The following is a 21,796-nucleotide window of genomic DNA, read 5'->3' as shown; positions in this document are numbered from 1 at the left end:
TGAAGGTAATACCTATATTTCATTCAGTATTAGTAAAACTGCTGTAAGAAGTTAAATTGCATTATAACAAGTGATACACAGAGAAATGGCAATGAAACTTGCAAGAACGTGGGTGAGAAATTTCTGCTAACACTCTCTCCCTAAATAATATGAAGAAGTTGCTGAGGTCTTTTATCAACTTGATTAGTACCATGCAAAACACAGTACAAGTCTATATCTAAAGGCACTTATGATCTAGTCAAGACATGAATACATATTACAGTCCAAAATAGCTTAAATTTTTCACCCCAGATAATATCACTACATCAGGAGAACGCTAAGTGAGCAGTTAGTGAATAACTGCCAGACACTTCCAGTGCAGCTCAGACACAGCAAGCAGGGACCACGGAGATCCTACTATAGTGTGGAATTCAAGGCCTGCACCCACGGGAGCCAGCCCAACTGCTGGTGCAGGCCCAACCAGCCTGCAGCAAGCTAAGCCACGTGCTCCAGAGGGAGCTTACAACGTACTACAAAGGAATTTTTAGACAGCAATCTGCTTGGCAGATTTGTCTAACAGTAGCTGTGAAAGTTAACTGGGAGAAGCACTAGCTGGAAGCTGAAAACCTTGCACCAGGTTCTAGGAATGCTAGCCAGACAAATACCAGGGCTTGTTAATGCAACCCTGCAGCATCACATAATGTTTGTCACTTCTAAACTAACTGAAGATGCACACAGTAAACACATATCAAAGTAAGAAGTCCGCTGTAGGTAGCAGCATTATTTACTTTTGATCCTTATTTCATAAGCTTCAGAGCAAAGCTTTACTGTTGAACAAAAACTATATCAAGACATTAAATTAAGGCTGCCCCAAAAGGAAGAAACTAATTTTCCATCCCTGTAACTGATTTCACCTTGAAATAAATCGTAACTAATTCCAAAATGGCAGTGAGCTGCAAGTCTTACAAGTCATAATTTTGCATGTAAAATATAAATGCCACCTCAGCATGCATTTGTCACATTTTGCACAAACAACTATAAACATTTCTGAAGATAAGTACGAGGGACTAATGAAATTCAAACTATTCAGCTGCAAAGAGGTCATTTCCAACCAGCAGCAAGTCCAATAGAGGAAAAGAAACACCTCTCCTTCATAAACAATCTTTTTAATGGATAACATTGTTTCACAATTCATGTCCACAATCTGACAATAATAAAACAATACAATAGCTCCTATCTTCCATGTTAGTTTCTTTATACTGACCATTGACTAACAAGCACTGCATGGCAGATGGAATATATTAGCATTTTGATAGACCTTTCCTACTGGATGCCTATTTCAGTGTCAGCAGGCACTAGACACCTGACCTCACAAATAACTCTGCTCATCCTGTGTGCTCAGCAAAAATACTGTTGACACGAGGCAATCGTTAGTATCAAGTTACTGTCCTGGTAAGATTTGTTCACTTTTTGGCAATGCTGTTTCAGCTGCATACAGACTCAAGCCTTTGAAGCTTACAAAGCACTGGATCCAATCACTTCTAGCCTTCTTCTCCTCAAAGAAGAATCAATGCAAGATCTGAACTAAGTGTAATCATTCCTCTCATTCCTTTGCAGGAATATTATCTATAAATAAAAAGGTAATCCTGAGCACAACATTAGAGGTAACAAGCATTGCACTAGCACAAGGGAACACTAGCAAATTCACTGCCTTTGGACTGAGTAAGGACCTTAAAATATCACCTCACTCTTCAGGATCTACATAAATTTGCTTAGTAGCAAATTTGAATTCAATTTCAGAGAAAACAGACGTGGTAACATTAAGGCATGGGGAACAGCAAAAAGAAGCAAGCAACATGAAACACAGAAGTAACTACTAATGTCTTGCACTTGTGATATTTATTAAAAGCTGCTTTCGATGTCAGTTTAACTATTAACATGGGAATATTTCTATAAAAGCTAGATAAAAGCTTTCCTGCTGATGATCAAAATGGACTAATATCCCTATAGAAATCTGAAGGTGCAATAGGGAACGCTCCTTGAAAGCAAAAAAAAAAAAAAAACACCACCCTAAAACTTGCAGATTCCACCCGCTAGCAGAAGAGAGTAACTACTTATTAATTACTTATTGTGTAGAGAGAAATTGCAGAGAAGTTTCGCTCTATCCTAAAACTCTAATTCAAGCTAGTAGCCTCCCATAAAAGCAACCAAAGAAAAATCAGAATCATACCAGTCAAAAAACCAAGAACACTGCCAACAGGATTATTTGGAATTACAAGAACACTCAATGGTTAAAAACTCATCAGTTGATGGCCCTGCTAACTTTTAGTGGCAATCTTAACAGCCTGCTAACAGCCTCTTCTCCCTTGTCCTTTTAAGTACTACATGCTCCAGAGCACTACACTTATGAAAGCAGGCTGCACAGCATTCTGATGAGGAAACATGGAACCCAAAGTAACAGCTACCATTTCCCATAATCACCATGGGGGGGGGGATAAAAGGGAGAAGCAAAGGGGAGGATAATAGCCACAGCAAAAACTAGATAAAATATGAGTAGAGGCATGGGAGTTTCAGGAAACCGAAGAATTTAGGATTAACAACTGCCATACCTTCTGAACAAATGGCTTCCTTCAAGTAGAGTAGCACATCTGCAAATTTTCTGACATCATTCACCAGCTGCATGATGTATTCTGGGTCCACAACAGGATTATCATAGCAGTCAGAGTTGGAGCTAATGCTGCTCAGAGAGCTGCTCTTGGTGCTGCGCCCCATTCCCCAATTTCCCGAATTAGAGATGGTGAAGAAGTTGGAGGTAGACAGCCGGGCCAATCCCAAACCACGTTTGTTACTTCCACCGTTCTGTCGCAACATCCCAGCAGCCGCTGTGCCTATAGAGCTCCCACAGACAGCATTCAGGATCGCCTAATGTCCATTGGCCAGCCAGAGGTGAAGCCCTTTAAAATGGAGGAAGGGAAACGGAAGCGGAGAAGGAAAAGCATTGGTTAGGGCACAAATACACAGAAAGCAGTATTTTTGTACTGAGAAGATCCAAAAATTGTTTTAATATGATGCAGCTTTACATTACATTGCTTAACTGAAGCATTATCAAGGTTCTTGACTGTTTGATGTTCTTTTCTAATATATATATATATATATACACTTTTTTTTTTTTTAAAGATTTGCACAGCAAATACGCATCATTGCACAAAAGCCAATGGTACACAAAATTATTTCTAGAGCTGATTATGATGCATACTTTTTTAACAAAAGAAAGATTGTTCCCTCGCTACTTATTTTGGAAACCTTAAGCACCCCTTTTTTTTTTTTTTTTTTTTTACACTCACCCCCAGACCCATTCTCTACCATGAAATGTTACTACAGCTGACAACAATTGCAAAAACACCCCATGTGATACAGACCACAAGAACCATCCCAGCTTGCATCAGCCACCCAGCTGCTCTCAGCATCCTGCTTTTCAGATAACAGTCAACCTTGATCTGATAGGATGATTTTTTCTTACACGGATTGTGCTGAGCAAGAAACTTTGACCTATACAGCCTGAGAAGGGAAAACATCCTGAAAGTCGGTATGTGGGCTTTTAGGCCTGCTGTCTTGTAATAAAGCCAAAATAAAGATATAGAAAAGTGATTTAGAACATCTCAACACCAAAGTTTACCCACACACCTCAGCAAATCAGCCTGAAGGCTGGTGCTCTGCTTTAGCGTACCTTAAAAGTTCCTCTACAAAAATACGCAGACTTGGGGGCTATCAGATGGGTAAAAGTAAACAGCTATCTGCAGCTTTAGGGAAAACAGAATGCTCTTTCAGAGCTCCCACACCAGGTTAGGCCATTTGTCTGAAGGCAGCCGCTGCAGGTGGCAGAGCCAGGGCTGGCTCCAGCAGCAGCCACAGCCCTGCCATTACACTCAGCACCAGGCCAGTGCTCAGAGCTCACACTACACGGGAAACACAAGAAAAAAACAGAACACGCCAACTAAACGAGTTAGTTGTGGCTGCAGATACTCCACAGCAATTCAACCACTGTTAGTAAAGAAGCATTGCTGTGATTCGAGTAATGAATGCAGCTTGACATGGAAATTGTACATCTCTCTGGAGATGGCCAGGCAAACACAGAACCAGCACCCTTATCGCTTTAACGCTCCCACTCCGTGTCTCACCAGGAGTTACTCTAATGCAGCTCCACTGTTTTTACATTATTTCTGCTTTATTTCTCTTTGCAGCGCGGAGCTGCTCGGTGCTGCCGTCGCACTGAACCCTACAGGGGCCGCGCCGGGAGCCGCGCAGGGGGTGGGGAGGACGACGGCACTTGTGCCGCGTGCCGAAGGCTGCACGGGTAACGCGGGTCATTAAGCGACTCCAAACACCTCGCCTACCTTTGGAACACAAAAGCGCCCACCGAGCTTGCTATAAACGCCTCCAGACCTCTCCGGTTCGAGCGAGCCAGCCCCAACGGAAAGGAAAAAAGCCGAACAGCAGCAGACGTGTCAGCAGCCCGCTCCGCGGCACAGCCCGGCCGGGAGGAGAGCGCGACGCAGCGGGCAGCCGGGGAAGCCGCCGCCGAGGGGCCGCGCCGGGACCCCGCCAGACCCAGCGCGCCGCGGCAGCCCCTCCCGCGCCCCCCCACGCCGCGGGCAGCGCGGCCTCGGAGGACGGAGCCCGGCGCCGAGGAGGGGCGCGGAACACCGCCCGCTCACCGTCGCTCCTCTCGGCGCCGCCGCCCGCACTCCCTCCGTTTCGCCCCGCCCCGCCGAAAGCCCTGCCCGGAACCCCCCCGGACCTTACCGGAGTCGCTACCGGAGAGCGGCGGCGGAGCGCAGGCGGCAGCCGGACGGCCGCAGGCCCTGCACACCGCCCTGCGCCCATGCAGCGCTCTCCTCGCAGCGCGGCCGCGCCGCCGCCGCCGCCCCCTCACGCCCGCGCGACGCCGTTGGCCGCCCGCGCGCGGCGGGGCGGAGACCGAGCACGGCCCGCCCGGGGGCGCGGCCCGGGGCCCCTCGGTGCGAGCGCGCGGTTCCCAGCGGCGGTTACGGCGCAGCCCCCGCCTGGGGTGCGTGTGACAGCGCACGGGAGCGCGGGCAGCGACCCGGCGAGAAGCAGAACCGACCGCGGCCGAGGGAAGGAGCGGTTCTATTGCTCCCCCGCCCTGCGCTCCCGGCCCCGCCGTGGCGCCGCGCCTCGTCCCGCGCTGCACCACGCGCGCAGTCGCCGCTTTCCGCTGCGTTCGCCGCTTCTGCTCCCCGCGGAGCCGCACCGAAGTCGGGGTGTAGCGGTGCCAGAAGGAGCGCCGGGCGGGAGCGCCGTCAGCACCCTGAGAGCCAGCAGCTGGCACTCTTCAGCCTTGGTACGGCTGTACGTGTGCGTACGGACACGCTGTCGGGGTTAAAGAAGAAAATTTGGAAGAGAGATCCTCAAACAACGCCACGCAGAAACTGAAACGGCTCCCAGCGGGTAGCGGGACTCGAGGGCCTCGGCGGACTGGCGGCGGCAGTTCGCTTCCCCGTTTGTAGAGGCAAGGACTGCAGACCCCGAAAAAAACTCACACTGAATAAAATGTAACTCTAAAAACCGAGTGAGTGGTTATAAATCCTTCAAGTCCCCCGAGTTTGGAGAAAAACAAAGAAAGCAATGCCCTGAGCTTCAAAAAGATGCTAGCGATTCAGGTAATTGATTCAGCAGATGTCAAAATCAGGCCAGGGCAAACAGTTGTAAACTAATTTAATGTGCAAGTGGGGGAGTGCAAGGCAAACAGTGCAATCGGCAATCGCATCATCAGAAAAAGAATTAAAGGCTTGGTGTGGAAAAGTCATTGAAATACTGATAAGTGTACAATAGCAATAAAAAAGGTAAACAAGAAATTCCACCTACACTTAACAATATATAGACTACAACGCAATGGATACTATTTGGTCTCCAACCCTTTTTTAGAAAAGAAAGCATACAGCTACAGCAGACTGCTTCAGGAACTCTCTTTTAAAAGAGAATTACCTTCACTTTGCCAAGTCTATACCATTTCCACGCACGTTTTAGAAAATGCAAGGAAGAATAAGCACTGCTGACCCCAGTACCGCTGCACCAAAACACAGTAGTTCAAACTGTAGAGTTATTGCATTTATTTTTACAGGCATCATTCTTTCAGACAGCACATTTTCTTTCACTAGTGCTCGTACTTGCTAGGTAGCCAGGTCAACTTACTCCACCAAGGTGGTCACTCCTTTGCAAAGTCAGCTTGGCTCCTCTGCTGTTACTGAAGCAGGCAGGTTCTGTTGTATCTCTGCCACTCTTTGCATCAGTATTTTCTCCCTCATTCTGGCTCCCTCACAGGCCAACCTGTGACTATTCTAAAATTCATCAATTATTTTGGTGAATCATTTCCTTGAAGAAAAACAAACAAAAAAAAAAAAAAACAAAACACAAAGAAACATTCCCAGAGATGAAATTTAAAGTGACAAAAATTAAAAATCCTACGATTAAATGTCTTTATGCTTATTGCAGGCACATGATCTGAAACGTACAAGTGTTCTATCCTGTGGGAAGCCAAGCTTCAAACATCTTCTGTAAAAATGATTTGAGCCCACATCTGCACACTATATGAATGTCAAGTGAAGCTCTGTGTTTTCTTCAAAGTAAATGTCCCTTTCATTTTGGTTGTTCGGAGCTTTTTTCCTCCCCATTCAGTTCGGCTGCTAAACTGAATGCGGAATTCCCCACATTCCTCTCGAATCAAGACACAGCTCCAGTCACATCCCAGACAGTGCAGCGCTGATTATCTCCAAAGTTGCCTTAGAAAGTGCTGCATGATGGAAACATGGAAGTAACAGACACAGCTTCTAGAAGATACAACTTCAAAAAAGGTCAGGGCTGTGTCCACCATGGCTTGCAGCTTTCGCTGCAGTAGGTCACTGAAAGGATGATTAAAACGTGACTGCTGTGACAACCGCTACATTTTCATCATCCTTTGTCACTTTAAAGAGCCAAGGTTCTTTTTAGCCAAACATAGTCTACAGCATCACTAATGAAGGCTTCAGGAGAGCAACAGAAGTTGAGCATGTGCACAGTTACTCAGTCTCCTTTTTCTGCTCTTCATCCAACTATCATAGTTTGCTTGGAATGAACAACAACCAACAGTTATTAGGCAAATAGTAAAGAGCAGGACAACAGAGATAGTATAGCATCTCAGCAGAGAGCTATCCAAGAAGAGACACAAAAATTCAATTTATTTTCATCAAAAATGCTGAATTTTCCTCTGAGGAAGCACTGAAATCTGACTCAATAGGAGTTGCCTGTGCAACTGTTTTAATATTTTTTCCCCTGCTGGAGCACATGTACACAGTGAAATAATAAAACATACCTCTTTTGAGAGAAATCAATATATGGAGTAAACTTCAAATGTCTGCTTCTCCCTTTTCAGTATTCAATAGGACTTTGCTCATAAAAAGTGCTTTTGAAACCCAAGGGAAAGGTCTGCCTGATGGAAGCTACTCTATATTGCAGACTCCAATTGCTGTTAAGAGGACAAACCTTTCCAGGTAGCACCAGTAATGTAACTAGAACTGCAAAAGTCATATTTGCTAAGAAATCAGTTTCAAAATACTGGCTCTGTGCTTCTACTTATAAGCCAAAGAGACTCATGTTCTAAACTAGCTGGGTGACATCAATTAGTATGTAGAGTAGTATGAGCAATAACAGTTCCCTGCAGAGCCAGACACTTGTTATTGTTAACTGGACACACCAGCAAGGGTGCAACAGCCGAAAGGGACCCACATCACTGAAAGTAAGATTGAGAAGGTTGCGTACAGGGAGAGGTTGGTAGAGGATTCCATGCTCTGTTTACATTCCAGTGAGCAGAATTCTGCTCTGAAGAAGAATTTCCATAAACCATTTCTTTCCAACAACCATTTCTTACACGCAGGCTCCTGCAAAAGGCCAAATTATTTGCATAACAGAAATCAGGTCAGCACTCAGCTACTGTTAAAGGAAATAATGCGACATTTTTTGGTAAATAACTCTTGTCCATAGCTGCATCATAAAATTTAACAGCCATAGAAGAGTCTGCACAAAGCCATCCTACCTGACATTCAGGAAACTCAGAAAACTGTTCCCTTGCTACTACATCTACTACAGGCTTTTATTTTTTTCACACGAGATCCCCATTTAACTGCAGCAAACACCAACTGCTGTGAATCCATGAGCTACCCGTGTCCATCGCTGCTTCCTAGAATGAGGCCTATTCCAGCCTGAGCACCAAACGCCCTCAAGGAACTGACGTGGGTGAAACTGAGGCACCGCTGAGCACTGGGCAACACACAGAGCCGCTGCAGCCCGCAGGGACCTCACCTTCCTCCCCTTGGGCCTGAGCTTCTGCGCAGACCCCAGAGTGCTTCAGGAGAGCAAAGGAAGCAGAAGGCACAGCTTTAGCAAGTTTTAAATAAAACACACGTGTTTTTTGTTTAATGGCTTGTTACAATTCATCTCCAAGATGATCCCTCTGTACTTCTTAACACAGTGAAGGAGGCATCAGTCTTTTTTACCGCTTACCATTCCATCACCTCACCCTTGCTAACAGCCCTCTTCTCCAGTGATCTCTTTTCCACAGTTGCTGTCTTTTTCTCTCAGGTGATAGTTGACACACACATCGGGTTTAACAGAGCCACTGCATTCAGCTCTGTCCTTCCACTGCTTTCATCTTAAACCCAATGCTCCAAGAGTCATTAGTTTTCTTTTCAACTGTATCAGAAGGCCTGACCAAAAACCCTTCTCCCCAGTTTTCCCTCTCTTTACACAACATCCCGCTGTCCTCAGGTTAAGCTATATGCTGCCATAAACTACTCCTCCAAGCTTATGCAAGGCTGAAAGCACAGTGTGGGAGAAGCGCCAGACACAGGGCAGCTCAATGCACTCATCCTCCAGGAAAAGGATCGCCGCTGGTGCAGGCAGCACCCCATTTCCTAAGCTTTAACAAGCAGCTTCTTAAAAAACTTCCACCTTAACTACCAGTTGTCTAGAGGGGCAGTAGGTGGTGAGGAATGAGAGGAAAGGCTGCATGGAGGAAACAACTTCCAGAACCTTCCTAGTTTGCCAAACATACTATTAGCCAACCCTAATTAGAGCCCAAACACCTGCTGCTTTCAGGGCCAGAAGGCCTGGAGCTCAGGCATGGGCACCAGCTGGATTTAAGGCAGAGGAAGCTCTCCAGCCAAGGGCTGGGAGAAGGGCAAGTTGTTTCTGTAGGGAGTGGAGGGCTGGCTGGGGCATGTTTGGAGGTGATACTGGCCTGATGTGCTCTGGGCAATAAGGACTGTTTGTTGTGGTAGTAAAATAAGCTGCTGGGATCATAGTGAAGTATCTGCTGGCCTGAAATTTTATATTTGGAGTCTGCAGTAGATGACAAACGTAAGACACACCGGTGCCCTTGGGCTGTGCTGCAGCATGCTGCAGTCACCGAAACCACTGAGCAGTGTTGCTCTAACAGCAAACAAAACTTCTTTACATACACCTGAAGGCTCTTAGTAGCTTAAGAGTTTGATAAATAAGATGGAAAAACAAACAAACAAATGTATGTTTAGCTAGAGACTTTTTTTTTTAAAACCCATTCTCTATGGTATCGCAAATACTACTAGATAAAAAAGGGAGCTAAGAACAATGCTCTAGGACAGGGCTTGAAGAAAACTTTCAGAGGTAAATTAAGAATGCATCTCTGCAAGACAGAATCGTTTGCTTCACCTTGGGAGAGCAGGTAAGGTCCTTAAAAACAATTAAATGTACTACCTGTGATTAAGTGGTTGCTGTTCCTCACTCCTTGTTTTTAACGCTTCCTTCTCCCACCTCTGATGTTCTCGTATAGTTGTTCTAGTCTTGACAAAATGACCCAGTTTCAAGTAATACCTTATGGTTAGAAGTCTTATAGTCAATAGGATTTTTTTTTAACTAAAAAAGGAAATATGGCTTTCATCACCACTGGTAAATTTAAGTGTAACTATGATAGGGTAGGGAGCCACAGCCTCCAAACCTGCTTGAGGTGAAGCTGGAATATCTTTTCTTGTTTTAGTCCAGTGTTTCCTGGGTTAGTCTCACAGGTTTTTTGCATCCATATGTGTTTCTCCTGTTAGGGATCGTATCTTCATTTTAGATTGTAGACAAGCGTAAGAGAGACTCCCTAAAGATCAGCACTGTTGATTCCTCAGTTTCTGCAGGAAAAAAAAATCATATTCAGCATTTATGCTAATATATGTTTTACATCTGGGGGTGTATGTTTTGTGGTTTGTTTTTATTTCTGCCTACCTCAGGAGGAGAGGGAAAAAAAAGAGAAGCTAAACCAAAACTATTCCTAGCTTGCAATTAGATGTGCGCAAATTGCTATATTTAGTGCACTCACAAAATACATTACTCTTAATATGTTTGTGGGAATCTTGTTTAACAAGTGAAGTAAAAGGCTAGAGGTTGTAGTTATTAGTGAGGAGCGTTGACCCAATGGTGGTGAACTTGTAGCACAGTGACTGTGTGCCAATGTCACACGGTTGGAACTAGGCAAGGATGCAGCTCCTAAACAGGGGCAGTAGGACAGGAGATGGTGATGGACTGAGCTCTGCTGTGTGTGACTAAAGGCCAGCATCTCATACTTCTGAAAAGGGCTGGAAACTAAAGGTTATTCTCGTCATTATGGAGGAAGGTATATCTTATCCTCTCTGTAGCTTCTGGACATCAAACTGATCTATTCTAGCATAGAGACTTCTTAATTCAGTTTTATAACTAAAAACAGAATCTAACTGTAATACTAATGATACTAGAAAAAAAAATAATCCAGTTATAATGTTTAGCTGATCTGCAGTTTTCATTGAATTCCGTATGCTGATCACATGCCACTGAAGAAAGCATTAGTATTTTAATAAGGAACTCATTCAGTGGTTTTCAACCTGAACTGTATAGTGTGAATATTTCAGTCAAGTTCTTTCTAATGTGTTCTTACCAAATCTAGTCATAGGGTTTGCTTTGTGATGTAGTAGTTTTAATCATTTGCATTAGTTTATGTCTTTAAATGTCATCCCACTTTCACTGAACAATGGTGAGCATATGTGCTGGAGGGTTTGATATTGTTTAATGTAGTTGCTGAAGTAATCATGTGTTCATAGGTTTTGAAAGCACAATGCTATTGCCCGAATCTTTTGGTGCTAGTGAATTCAGATTAGCATTCTGAGGCAAACTTGCTCCTGTACTTCCTTCTGTTCTTTTCCAAGTATTGAATCTTCACTCCAGTGATATAATTATGAACAGAGGGGATGAAACCATATGATATGCAGTCAAGAGATACTGAGACATCATCTCCAAGTGAACAGATCTGTCATAAATGTGAGTGGAAAAGATGTGGGTATGGCCTTTACGAGCAAGTTACTAAATACCTCTTAAATATCTTTGCGTACTCTAATCCCTGGTATGATAAAAACTAGTGAAAGCCATTTAGTTGTTGATGAAAGAGTTGTGGGTGCCTGGTTCCAACAGGCAGTTCCTGAGTAGACCTCAGCCAGGAACCTCCCTGCAACCTAGGTGCGGCACTTAAAATTCTGAAGGGTATTTTCTATTGACCTTAATGGCTCATTTCTCAGGGCACAGGTTGTTCAGCTGCTGTTTAATGAGGCTTCTAAATCTTGCTGAGCACAATACAGGTAGTCTAAGTCCTAACACAGGATTCCCTGCAGCCATGGGCTGGGATGCTGTGTTGTAGCCCATCACTCTCACACTGGATTTGGCCCAAAAGTCACTGATCCAAGATCAACAGTGGTTTGGCTGTTTTTTTCCTTCCTGTTGTTGTGTTTACTAGTAACAATGAATCTGATTATCTGAAAGACAGCAGATGCTATTGTAATGTCAGATTTGAATAACAGATGTGAACATGCTCTACCCTTGGTTTAAATGACATATGTTATTTATCATTAAACACTTTCTCGTGCAGTGGAAACCTGGCTTTCTACTCCTTAAGAAACCACTTACTGAACAATATGCATAAAATCAGAACCATTATTTTATGCATATATATGGGAAAATGTCTATCTAATACAGCACTATATTTTGAAATACAGTATTGTTCACAGAGTTTAAATGATAAGGTAGTAGAACTGATATACTTCTATTTTTGAGTTTAGATAGAATTTAGAATGATGCTTATTGGTCATGAGTCAACCAATAAAATGCATAAAGCTCTATTACTTTTGGCTGAGTATATGGCATAAGATTACAGATTACAATTCACTACAGTGAAAACCACAGTATTTTAGCACTTTTATTCTCACAGAAGCCATAATTGGTTTGCACTTATTGCATAAGAGCTTGGTTTCAGTAAAAACTGTCTTGAAGATCTGTAGCCTAGATGAGATCTGAATAATACATAAATCACTATAAAAAGAAAACTGCAATACAAAATAAAAAATAACCGAACTTCTAGCTTGTGTCCAAGTTAACAGCTCTTTTGTACCTTAGTGTGATGGAATTGTGCTTGATAACAAGAAGAATGACAAGTCTGTCTTGGCAAATTTGCAATTCTAGTAAACAGAGGGGCTGCTTATGTCCCCTTAGCTATAGCAGAATGTACTCTGGAGACCCCTCTGGCCTTCTACTGAGTTAACCTGTTTTGGTAGGAACATGTGGATGCAGTTCACCATGAGTACCCCAGCTTTCCCCACGTCTCAGAAAGGTGGTACAATGGGGTGTCTGTAAGCACACTTACCATGTGTTGGGTCTAGGAGACAAGGGCAGCTGTTGAACATGAAGGTTCAGTGACAGGTTCTGTCAGTCTCTTCTCAAGGAGAACATAACAAACTGGAGAAACATAAACTAGCCTCTCAAAAATGAACGCATTTCTTTAGGAATTGAGAGGAGATGCTTGATTAGAAGGTGCCATTTTAAAATCAGAAACCTATTTCCATGAAGGATACATTGAATATCTTTTGGAAGTCACAAGAGAATTCTGGGGGCAGAGATGATGCTGGAGTTTGTACTGTTCTCTAATTGTGATCCGGTATCCCAGTGTGTCAGCAGCTCCCTCTGACTGCAGATGGTTCTTGTGCTTTGGTAGATGCTGCTGGTAGCTGCCCTGGGAACAAAATCTGGAATAGGCACATGTCCATGGGGAAAAAAATTCTGTTCTCCTAGAACCAGAGGTCTGAACTGAGGGAGGCCGCAAACCTAGGCTGCTTCCTTCCTTGCCACCCTAATGCTGTTTTTTGTGGAGTGGTTTGGGAGACCATATTCCTCAAATAACCACCAACTCAAGATTTATCCCGGTAGTAGCATATAAAAGCAACACTGGCAGTCTTCTCTCACATAGGAATGTGACTCCAGTGCTGGCTGAGCATTTGCCATTCAATTTTAATAATTCCTTCAAACCAGTAAAAATGCCTGAGACAGGTTTGACTGCCAAATGTTACTGGCTTTGAAGTTTGCTGGCAGGTAAAAGCTGTATGTCGGTGACCTACAAAAACATCAAACAGTATGTCAGGGAATACTGCTGCAAGAATTGGAAGCCAAAAATCCAAGAGGAAATCCTCAAAGATAATATGAATAGACTGCAAGGGTAGAAGATGCATGGAAAATTGATAACAGCGATCAAGGTCAGAAAAACAAAAAAAATCTGACTAGAATAGAAGCTGGAAAGGAAGTAAGAAGGAGAAATATGCACTGTTTATTTTCTCATGTATACATGTACTGTGTAAGCAATAGCTATCTTGTCTTCTTGATTAATACATCAGTACACCCAGAATATAAATAAATGCAGTTATTTCTTCAAAAGGAGACCAGTGACTTATATCAGTACCTTTTTATTCATGTGTAAACGTAGCACACTACAGGTATTTTAGTAATCTGGTATATAACAGTGTTAAAAATATCTATTAGTAAAAGGCATCATCATTATAGGTCAGATTCTTCATGTAACTTGCCAGAATCCAAGTGTGGAACCTACAATCTTGGTTAGGAAACTTACTGGGATGTGGATTAATCTCACTACTAAGTCTCTTTATCATTTCTGGAACCTTATCTCTCAAGTAAGGAATTCTCAGCAATGAAAGAGAGAAAATAAAATTATGTAGAAGGAACTTTGGAACGGAAGATAACAGGAACATAGGAATGATCAGGCTGGGTATGATCAAGAACTCAGTAAGACCAATATTTTGCATCCCATAATGCCCATAAACAAATGTTTAAGGAAGGTAATCAGGACTGGACAGGAATGTCTACTGTTTTCCCTGAGCTTCAAGCCATTTGCAGCTAAGAAATGTCTAGAGCCAAGCATTATTTCTGCATATTTAGTAATTGTAATGGAATTCTTCTCCTGTGGATTTCTGCAGCCATCTGCTGAAACCATGTAAATTTCTAGAAACACCAAAATCTTAGCTGGGAGCTTCACAGCTTAAAGAAAAAAGTGTTGTTTTTTACTTATTTTGGAGGTGTATGGGTGGGGGAGGAAGGGTATTGTTTTTATTTTGACATTTGAGGATCACAGCTTTATACTGAAATTCAGCCTGGGTGTCTGAATCTGGCTCCTGCTGCAAAACCTGATCTGTGAGTGTAAGCTCTGCCAGAACAAGCTGCAGGAATGGGGCCTCCACCATTGCCAATGCGCAGTGAGTGAAACTAATCAGTAAGGAGAAGAAATTAACAGCAGTGTATGACCTGGCACATCAAAATTACCAATGGAGGACATTTTCAAAATGCAATATAGGACATTTTGAGTGCTCTGTGTGGCTTAGTATGGTGCCACAGGGCTTTAGTTAAAATTCCATTGTTTTTTTGCTTTTGTGAAGTTCTGTTTTCAATTTTCAGAGCATAGCAGTGTTACCAAATATGGGATAATCTGCTGCTGCTCTGGACGTGTGTCACTGTTTCTGCACTGGAGATGAAAACCAGAAACTGATTCTTCCCCTGCCCGGTGGGAAGTACTGATTCCCTGTAGCTTTTGTAGCAGAGATAGAGAAGCTTATAGGCAGGTGTTATGTTAAATCAGAACTTTCCTGGTTTGCACTCATAGAATTTTAAAATAGAAAGATTGAATACAGCATACAGAGCTGGAAAGGGTTAAGCTGTTCAGATTGTCTGCTTTAGGTGGAACATAAAACTTCTTTTTTTCTTGAAGAGGAAAATAAACAATTCACTTATCCCTAGGGTGGTAGCAAGCCCTAACAAGGAAAAGCAGGACACATTCCTTCCTTCCTTCCTTTACAACTAGTCACTGAATTGCTCCCAACACATTCCAGATCTGGTAGGATAGCTTAATTGTCTTCACCTGCAGGCCAGTGCCTGAATTCCTGACAGTTAATATAACACCTATGGAGCAAGGCACCACAATTTCTTTCTGATGAAAGTTTGTTATGCACCCACTCCCATGGTCGTTAGTATTTTCATAGGTTCATTTGCATCTGAAGACTTGGGAGTTTCTTGGGTGGAACTGTGTCTATGAAAGTTGGAGCCTAGTGCTGTCATCAGACAAAATTTCTCACCAAAGACTTAGAACAGATATATGAAAGGAGAATTGTTTGTTGTAATAAGTTGTGGTTAGGAGAGAGATTTTTAATTGCTTCCTTTACAATGAAAGATCTGTATGGAGAAGGGAATGCTGCTGGTTTGCTTTCACTGGTGGTGAAACAGGAACACTTCTGTAATGACTCCTGATCAGGTGTGCCATGTTTTTCCATAAAGCAGGTGAAATTTTGCAAATTTGTTCAGGCAGATTAAGGTAAAATAATTGTTGTCCCAGAATATCCTCAACTTGTGCTCTGGATTACAATGCCACTTTTCTGCAGAATGTCAAGAAGGGTCTCACAGTCCAAATCTCAACGAAACGTAGATCAGTAGCATACCAGGAAGCTTATACCTTTTCCCAAACAAAGGCCTAAGTAATTAAACAAGGAAAATAAAATACTTGAGTGTACAAACTCAAAGCAATTTGTTGCCGTTATGTACTTATTCCATTTCTACCATCACTTCTGTGGCATTTTATCAAATGCTTTGAAACACTGTCTTGGTAAGCAGATGTAAATGTTTCAGATAAAAACTTAGAAGCTGTTTTCAGTGATATTCCATTCTAGAAAACATTTTGATAGTTTTAATGAGGCATCAGGAAGCTCCCCTATGCTTGCACAATAATCAGTGTTAGTTCCAGCACAGAGGAGATGTAGTTTTTTATTTGTAGATCTGAATATAAAGTAAGAGCAGAAGGTCTTTAAGGCTTAAAAATGGTGGTGAAGGTAATTCTGAAAGAAAAAAAAAATGTGCAAGATTGTAACTAGGATGATATTCAAAGGAGTGAGAACATCAGTAATATTATTTTTACATATGTTTACTACTGATAAATCTTATTGAGTGGAATAATGGTTTAACACTACTTCTGTCAACATAATGAAAGAATTGCATTCTTAGGAGACAAGAATAGAGGGAAGTTATGGTGGGGAAAAAAGTTCTGACTACAGAAAGGCACCTGTATTATCCTGATATGCCCTCAGGTGTTAATCCCAATTAGACTGAAAGCCTACATTAATCAGAGCCTTGAGTTCCCATTGATAAACATATCACTTCCCAAAAACTGCATCTAATTTTCACATATTGTATACTCTTGTATATTTTGTGTATCAGTAAGTCTGTATTTTGAGCAGTATTCAGATAATATTGCCAGTTCCTGTAGTTAATTTCAGAATAACTCTGAGACAAAAGAAGGGTCTTAAACATGTGTAGGACTCTTGCTGGAGTGAAATTAATGGTACCATTTTCATCTTAACAAGCTTAACATGTGTGATGGCCAACAAAAAACGTCTGTCAGTAGCAGTCGCTTTAATTTTATGTTACTGTTAATTCTCTGAATAATTAAATGAACTATTTCAATTACATATTCTTTCTCAAGAATGCTTTTGGGGGTATATATAAACAGTTCCAACATACCACAGAAATGCAATAGCAACCTCAGGTGGTCTTTGCTGGTCTCCTAACTGAAACTTTAAAGCAAATCAACAGACTGAGATTGCTTTAAATACGATGAAAAAAGAAGGAATATGCTCTTCAAATGCATGATTAATAAATCAAAGGAAAAAATAAGCCATGTCTAATGTATACATAAGACTTGGGAATGAAGATGAAATGAATACAGACTGAGAAAATAACAAATAACAAATGTGACTTTAGGATTGAAATAATCTGTTAAGATTACAGCGAATTCAAATATTGCCCTCCGTTAATTGTGTAATACTTGTGTTCATTATTCCCTTTGATTTAAGCGGACTGGAGCACCTCCCCTATGAGGGTGGGCTTGTTCGGCCTGGAGAAAAGAAGGCTGCGGGGTGATCTCATTGCAGCATTTCAGTACCTAGAGGGAGCCTACAGAGGGGAGGGGAATCAACTCTTTGAAAGGGTAGATAACTGCAGGATGAGGAGAAATGGTTTTAAGTTGAGGGAGGGGAGATTTAGGTTGGATGTCAGGGGGAAATTCTTTAGAGAGAGTGGTGAGGTGCTGGAACAGGCTGCCCAGAGAGGATGCTCCGTCCCTGGAAGTGTTGAAGACCAGACTGGATGGGGCCCTGGGCAGCCTGGTCTAGCATTAAATGTGGAGGTTATTGGCCCTGCGTGTAGCAGGAGGCTGGAGATTCATGATCCTTGAGGTCCCTTCCAACCCTGGCCATTCTGTGATTTACACACTTAGCATTATGGCGCCATCGTGTGGCACACCTGGTCATTGCATGACTCTTAGCTACTAACAACCAGCTGTGACTTTGCGACCACAAACAAGTTCAGAGGCTACTTCACAGCAAAGGTTTCACGTTTCTCTGGCTTCCACAGTGGCTTCCCTCTCTAAGTTTCGGGTTATTCATGTGAAGATCTTTCGAAGGGGGGGGGGGGGGGGGGGGGAACTTTCTTTATTGTCCTAAAATAGATTTCAATACACTGCTCAACCCATGGTTAGTACAATTAATAGAAACAAGAACATAGGAATAGAATGTGTTTGAAGAAAAACTCACACTGAGTGAGCTGCAAATCTGCAGGATGTGGCGATGGAGAAAACTAGAATATGAAAATTGCTGCATCAGTTCCATGAGAAATATTTCAATGAGTGTGAAGTCAGGGTGGCACACGACAGGAGAACAGGGAATACAGTATCTTACTGCGAAAAGGAGGGAGAGAACAGAAGTTTCTCATGTCTGATAGGTCCTTGAATGTTGTGTGCAATGAGTGAAGGGAATGTTGTAGTTCAGATGTGTGCAATAAGAGTGAAGATGTATAATCAGGTATAAAAGTAGACAAGAGTGTATTGGATTCACAATTATGTTTGGGAGGAAAAAAGCATTTTCTAGGCAAAGGTAGTGTGACACATTACCTAAGTGAATGCTAATTATGCACACTGTGTGATGCTCAGAAATTTTTTAACCAAGCTTACGAAGTTGATAATTTTTATATGGACTATAATATAGGCAAGGAATTGGTTAAAAGTGATAAGGCATTGAATGATTTTTGGGAGGTGAATCCAGGCTAGAAGAAAGCTATCAGACTTTAACGTAGTTATTAGTGACCCTGACATAAATGTTACCAGTGTTCTGTTGACAAAAAAAACTAGAAGGTATCATTAATATGGAGGAGAGATGGGGTGTTATGCACGGGGGGGAAAAAAAGGTTCATCTCAAGAAATGGAGGTATCAAAACAGAATGAAACTCTACAATATAAACTACAGCAACATGTTTCTGAAGAATAAAAACAAAGAAAGTGCTGTAAGACCACAGTATTTGGAAGTAGCAGAACAGGCTGATCTAGTTGATGCATGTAAACATCAAGATTTACTTTATCACATTTTTTACAACCACGTGAAGTATTTTCCAGCAGAAATAGGAGATTAACACTGGTATGAATTCAAAATGGAATGTTCAGTAAGCCCATATGCAGAAATGACTACTGAGGTGACCAAAGGAAGAAAAAGACTGAGATTAGATGTGATATCACCATTACACATAAACGGTAAACACCAAGGATGAAGATTTGCTAAAGCAAAAGGGCAATGATGGTGGAAAAACAAACAAGTAAAAACTGGCCATTTGTAAATTAGCATCAGAATTTAGGAGATCCTAACCTAGAGGAGAGTGTCTCTAGAACAAATATCCAGTTGGAACACAGGAACAAAAACTAGAAAACCTCTGGGGAGAGACCCAGAACAACACACTGCATGCTTTCATGCATAGAACTGCTCTCTATGGAGTCCTACAGAGTTCTCTGGTGGCTTCTCTTCAAGAAATATTGTGTTCTGTAAGCTGCCAGCCCAGCTTTACCTGTGGTGGGTCAGGTATTGCCAAAGACTAGTTGGACATGTTGATTTATTAGAGCTGCCAGGAAGATGCTGAGTGATAGCTTCAAAGCTAAGAACGCAGTTAAGAAAGATATCTGTGCTGGAATGAATATACAGCAAAGAGTCACAAGCATAGAATGATTGTCTATTTTGATGGCACAGGTTGAATGAGAGTTTTGTGCTATTTCAAAGTTCTTGTTTGCATTAATATTGCCTTGGGAAAGCAAACAAACAAAACCTACAAACAAATCAAACGTGTGAAGAGCTAGATTGGGTTCCCAGCCCAATAATTAACTACCATGTATACAATATAGTTCTTTTGAGTTCTTTTTCAGAACTTCTCTTTTTATTAGTTAGTATCTGGGAGGAAAACCCGAGCTACTGTGTTTTGGGTGTTAAAGTATTTCATTCTCTTGGAGGAGACTTTCTAGATTCAAAGTAAACTTCTGAGCATTTGTAACCCCCTATTCTCACATTTGTCTTTTATTTTCTACTATTTCTCTTCCAATTTTTTCGCTGTTATATTTTATCTTGGTGATGGAATTCTGAAAACAGCAAAGAGCACAAGTGGCAATAACACTAAAATATTAGTGCGAGGCTCTCCAGAGGATTGCACTTTGCATTTAAAAGGAAGATGACGAATCTAGAACATTTGGAGATGAACCTTAAAGTTAGTTTAGATTATTATCAAGAAGTTTGAAAGATAAGTTAAATTTTATTGAACCGGTGGAGTATATATTTTATGTAACCACAATTGAATGAACTTGGTATCCATGCCTTGCTCTTGTAACTGGGAGGTCCCATTATCCATCTGGAATTTCTAGGAAATAATGGCTATATTTTAAATTAAAATCGTGGGAACTCCTTCCTTTTCTCTTTCCTCCTTCCCTTGACTTTTATTGCTTGTTTTTAACCCTTCTTGCTCTTCTGAGGTTTCGGTTAATACTTTGTCTCCTTTCTTTATGGAAGGCAGAAGTCACAGTGCACTGCTGCTCATAAAACCTTATTTTATTCACACATTCATTCTTTTCCTCACACACGTTGACTTCCCAGAAGCAATTGCATAGGCAGTGGATGTGCTCTGCTACAAAAGCCTTGTTTCTGTTGTTAACAGAAGCTTCAGATTTTCCTTAATGTGAAAGAAAAAATAAGAGACATGTTTCTGAAGAAGCAAAGGTCCATCAGTAAGTGGAACAACTGCTTCAGTGTGGAACAGCAAAGACAAAGCTGTTGACACCCACTTGAGAAACAGACATTTCAGTGGTGTCTGAAGTAACCTTTGCAAACAGCCTGCAAGGACTGCTCAGAACTTACATGTCTTGATCTAATGCTTGCTTCTAGCAACTTTATTCATCCTCCTCTTCTCAGAACTGAAGAGCTTTTTGGACTGAAAGTTATTTCAACATTACAACCAGGGCAACATAACAGCTGCTGATTTATTCAGATCATCACATAGTCAATCCTGATTTACAATTTCAGATGTTGAAAATCTAATACACTTAAAGATTGACACAGGTGTGCTTGGAGGACAAACATATGGTGCAAAAAAATTAGGAAAAGAACTAGAAGGATAGTTAGTTTCTTTTCGCTTAGTTAACATAGATAATTATTAGAGACTTGGTCCATATCTAGTATTTGCTTACTTTGGCTGCCTGTTTGTGCTATTCCCAAGTTAGCAAGAGATCAACTAGGGTGTGAACATTCAGTGCATTAACTAATATGTGATGATAACATGCAAACTTGCCCTTACATGTGGTAAAAACTCTCACTTCAGATAAGAGGGCAAATTGGCAGATGACATCTGACTTGTAGTGATGTAATTTGGATGATGATTTACTTAATAGTTAAGCTGTGTATTTTCTATTTATATATTCTGCATTAAGATGGAGTTTGTGGGTTCAGTCTTGCTGAGCTGGAGCAAGAATCCTGCCCTACCCTATAAACTCTGCCCTAGCTGGCAGGCAGGAGAGGATGAGCTTTCAGCTGTGGCTGAGGGTGTAGCTCTACGTAGGAAGGAACAGAGAATTTTCTCACGTTGGTTAGACACATAACTTTGTGCCTTAAGGCTGAAGAGTAATATGATTTCTTTCTGTTGGAATAGGATAAAACTTCACTATTTATTTTTTTTGTATGAAAGAGGATTAATTTATTTTCTCTACCAATAGAGAAAGTTTGGCTATATATCTGTGCATATAAAATTTATATACGTGGGCACGTGTGTATTTTTGTCCACAGAAACTTTCAATTTTTTAAACATACGAAGCACCAGCCTATAACGTATGAGGGTAACAGTCCTGATGGGCAATACGTTTGGACAACTTTGTACCTTTTTTTTCAATGATGAATTCAATTTCACATTATAATTTTCTGCGGGCATGAGCTATACTAGAAACCATGTAAGCAGTATCTCCAGCTGCTGAACAAGTTAATGCATGTTGGACTGCAAGCGCTGCCTTGGGCACTAGTAATCTAAATAACTTAATATCTGTTGTTAA

The 21,796-nt window shown here is 41.7% G+C and overlaps 1 protein-coding gene across 3 annotated transcripts in view; it reads right to left on the bottom strand.

The window, feature by feature from the left end:
• Nucleotides 1-21,796, bottom strand: part of ARHGAP29 (Rho GTPase activating protein 29) — a 74,701-nt gene that overhangs the window by 46,085 nt on the left and 6,820 nt on the right. The window contains exons 1-2 of one of the 3 annotated variants that reach the window (XM_031614869.2): nt 4,783-4,917; nt 2,589-2,933 (exon numbers count right to left, since the gene is read on the bottom strand). In XM_031614869.2, the coding sequence (XP_031470729.2) occupies nt 2,589-2,850 (262 nt within the window). In that variant the 5' untranslated portion in view covers nt 2,851-2,933; nt 4,783-4,917. Of the gene's footprint in view, nt 1-2,588; nt 2,934-4,694; nt 4,725-4,782; nt 4,918-21,796 lie in introns of those variants that run through there. The other 2 variants (XM_090146326.1, XM_090146325.1) reach the window with 2 other exon arrangements.

This window comes from Phasianus colchicus, chromosome 9, assembly GCF_987193195.1.
Source record: "Phasianus colchicus chromosome 9, bPhaCol1.hap1.1, whole genome shotgun sequence".
Lineage (NCBI taxonomy): Eukaryota > Metazoa > Chordata > Aves > Galliformes > Phasianidae > Phasianus > Phasianus colchicus.
The sequence above is the reverse complement of the archived record's forward strand: the minus strand, read 5'-3'. Positions and strand labels throughout refer to the sequence as shown.